The sequence below is a fragment of the Vicia villosa genome, unplaced genomic scaffold (genome assembly GCF_029867415.1).
Source record: "Vicia villosa cultivar HV-30 ecotype Madison, WI unplaced genomic scaffold, Vvil1.0 ctg.000233F_1_1, whole genome shotgun sequence".
NCBI classification, from domain to species: Eukaryota; Viridiplantae; Streptophyta; class Magnoliopsida; order Fabales; family Fabaceae; genus Vicia; species Vicia villosa.
In genome coordinates this window covers 610,740-612,854 of record NW_026705088.1, presented here as the reverse complement: position 1 = coordinate 612,854, position 2,115 = coordinate 610,740, and the positions used below count along the sequence as shown (strand labels likewise).

Genomic DNA, 2,115 nt, shown 5'->3' with positions numbered 1-2,115 from the left:
ATACTTGATGTTGACAATATAGGCCGAGTGTTTGAGAGCTTGAGAGTGTTTGGAGTTTAAGAGAGTTTGAGAGATAGATGTTTGAAATGAAGAGAATGAGGGAGGGGAAAAGTCTGACGCGAGTTATAACGTCACACTTTTTCGTAGATGTATCTATGGAAGTGTTCCGTAAATGCATCTACGAAATAAGACAACGTTAGACAACAAAAGAGTACTTTCAAAAATACATCTACAGAAGCACAAGAATAATTTGGTCAATTCAGTGGTGCGTAAGAAGGCCATAGAGTAGGATGAGAAAGTGTCAATAATTAAGTTAGGGAAAAAGTAAAGAATATTATGAAATCAATAATTCAGCTAAGGGACCACATATTAATTAAGCTTAATATTTATTATATTTAATAAATTCAATAAAGAAATTCTAAAAACAAATTGAAAACTAGCACCGTTTGATTTCCATCAAACAAACCCACTTGAAATCTCCAATTCACAAAATCTAAAATCTCTTATCCAACCAAGTGAGATAACAAAACACAAAGTACCACAAATCCAAACCAATAACAACAATCCACCTCAGCATCTTCACTTCTCTCACCTTATCCAAAATCCATTTTCCCACCACCAATTTCTCTCCACACAGAATCTAAAAACCTTCTCTTCTTCTCTTTCCCATATCATCACACAAATCAACTCCATCACACACACCATTCTTCTTCCTCCCAAAAATGTCTCTCACCATTCCAACTAACCTCTCCAAACCCACCTCAACCCTAAGACCCAAACTCACCCAAAAACCAAAACTCTCCTCAAACATCATCCACTGCAGCATAAACCAAACCCCCAACAACCAACAAACAACCGACCATGCAAACCAAAACCTAAAAGCCTTCTCCGCCGCACTAGCCCTCTCCTCAATCCTCATCTCCTCCCCACTCCCCGCCGTTGCCGACATCTCCGGCCTAACCCCATGCAAAGAATCAAAACAGTTCGCCAAACGCGAGAAACAGTCAATCAAAAAACTCGAGTCCTCTCTCAAGATTTACGCTCCGGACTCCGCTCCGGCGCTGGCGATAAACGCGACGATTGAGAAGACGAAGAGGAGGTTTGACAATTACGCGAAACAAGGCTTGTTGTGCGGTGCTGATGGGTTGCCTCATTTGATTGTGAGCGGTGATCAGAGGCATTGGGGTGAGTTCATCACTCCGGGGATTTTGTTTTTGTATATTGCGGGGTGGATTGGATGGGTTGGAAGGAGTTACTTGATTGCGATCAGGGATGAGAAGAAACCGACTCAGAAAGAGATTATTATTGATGTTCCGCTTGCTTCTAGGTTGGTTTTTAGAGGCTTCAGTTGGCCTATTGCTGCTTACAGAGAGTTGTTGAATGGTGAACTCATTGCCAAGGATGTTTAGTTTTCTTCTATTTCCAACAAGGTCCAATTCAAACTCTTAATTTTTTCTTCTGTTTTTGTATTATTGTTAGAAATTTTGTCTATTGAATCATGACATAGTTATTAAAATTGTAGGGTGTGGTGTAATACATTTAGTTTTGAAAATTATGGGTAAAAGAGTTTATGTTTGATTAGATATGACCTAAAAATGGTTTGCAAATCTTAGTTCAACCAAGAAAAGTTAATATTGTTAAGTTGGACATCATCATTAGTTCAACCGAGAAAAGTTAATATTGTTAAGTTGGACATCATCATTAGTATTAGAAGTTTATATTCTGATACTTACAATTGTGTGAGTTAAATAGTTATTATCATTTCGACTATACAAAAAGTAATAATAAGACCTAAAACGAGTTTACAAATGGTGGACATTCTCTGCCTTATAAATATTTATGAACTAGGTTAATAGTGAATTGCAATTTTAAGGGCAAAATTGATTATTTGGATGATATTAATTGATAACTTTATCTTTTTATGGTGGTTTTCAGAAAAGAGAGGATGATATTGATCATGGATGGAGGAAGGGTGTGACGAGAGAGGAGGATGCTTTTATTGTTGACTCATTGTTGATCTTATAAAACTTATTTATGTGCTCATATTGTAAATTTGAACTAGTTAATGTATTGTATGAAATGAAATGCAATCAAACTGATCTGAGTTTTTGTTCA

At 36.8% G+C, this 2,115-nt stretch overlaps 1 protein-coding gene across 1 annotated transcript; it reads left to right on the top strand.

Annotated features, from left to right (window-relative positions):
- Window positions 1-642: 642 nt before the first annotated feature.
- Window positions 643-2,115, top strand: LOC131625720 (photosystem I reaction center subunit III, chloroplastic-like). The gene is made up of 2 exons (XM_058896561.1): window positions 643-1,430; window positions 1,936-2,115. Exon 1 carries the CDS (start codon window positions 723-725, stop codon window positions 1,407-1,409), a length of 687 nt encoding a protein of 228 aa, XP_058752544.1. The 5' UTR covers window positions 643-722; the 3' UTR covers window positions 1,410-1,430; window positions 1,936-2,115.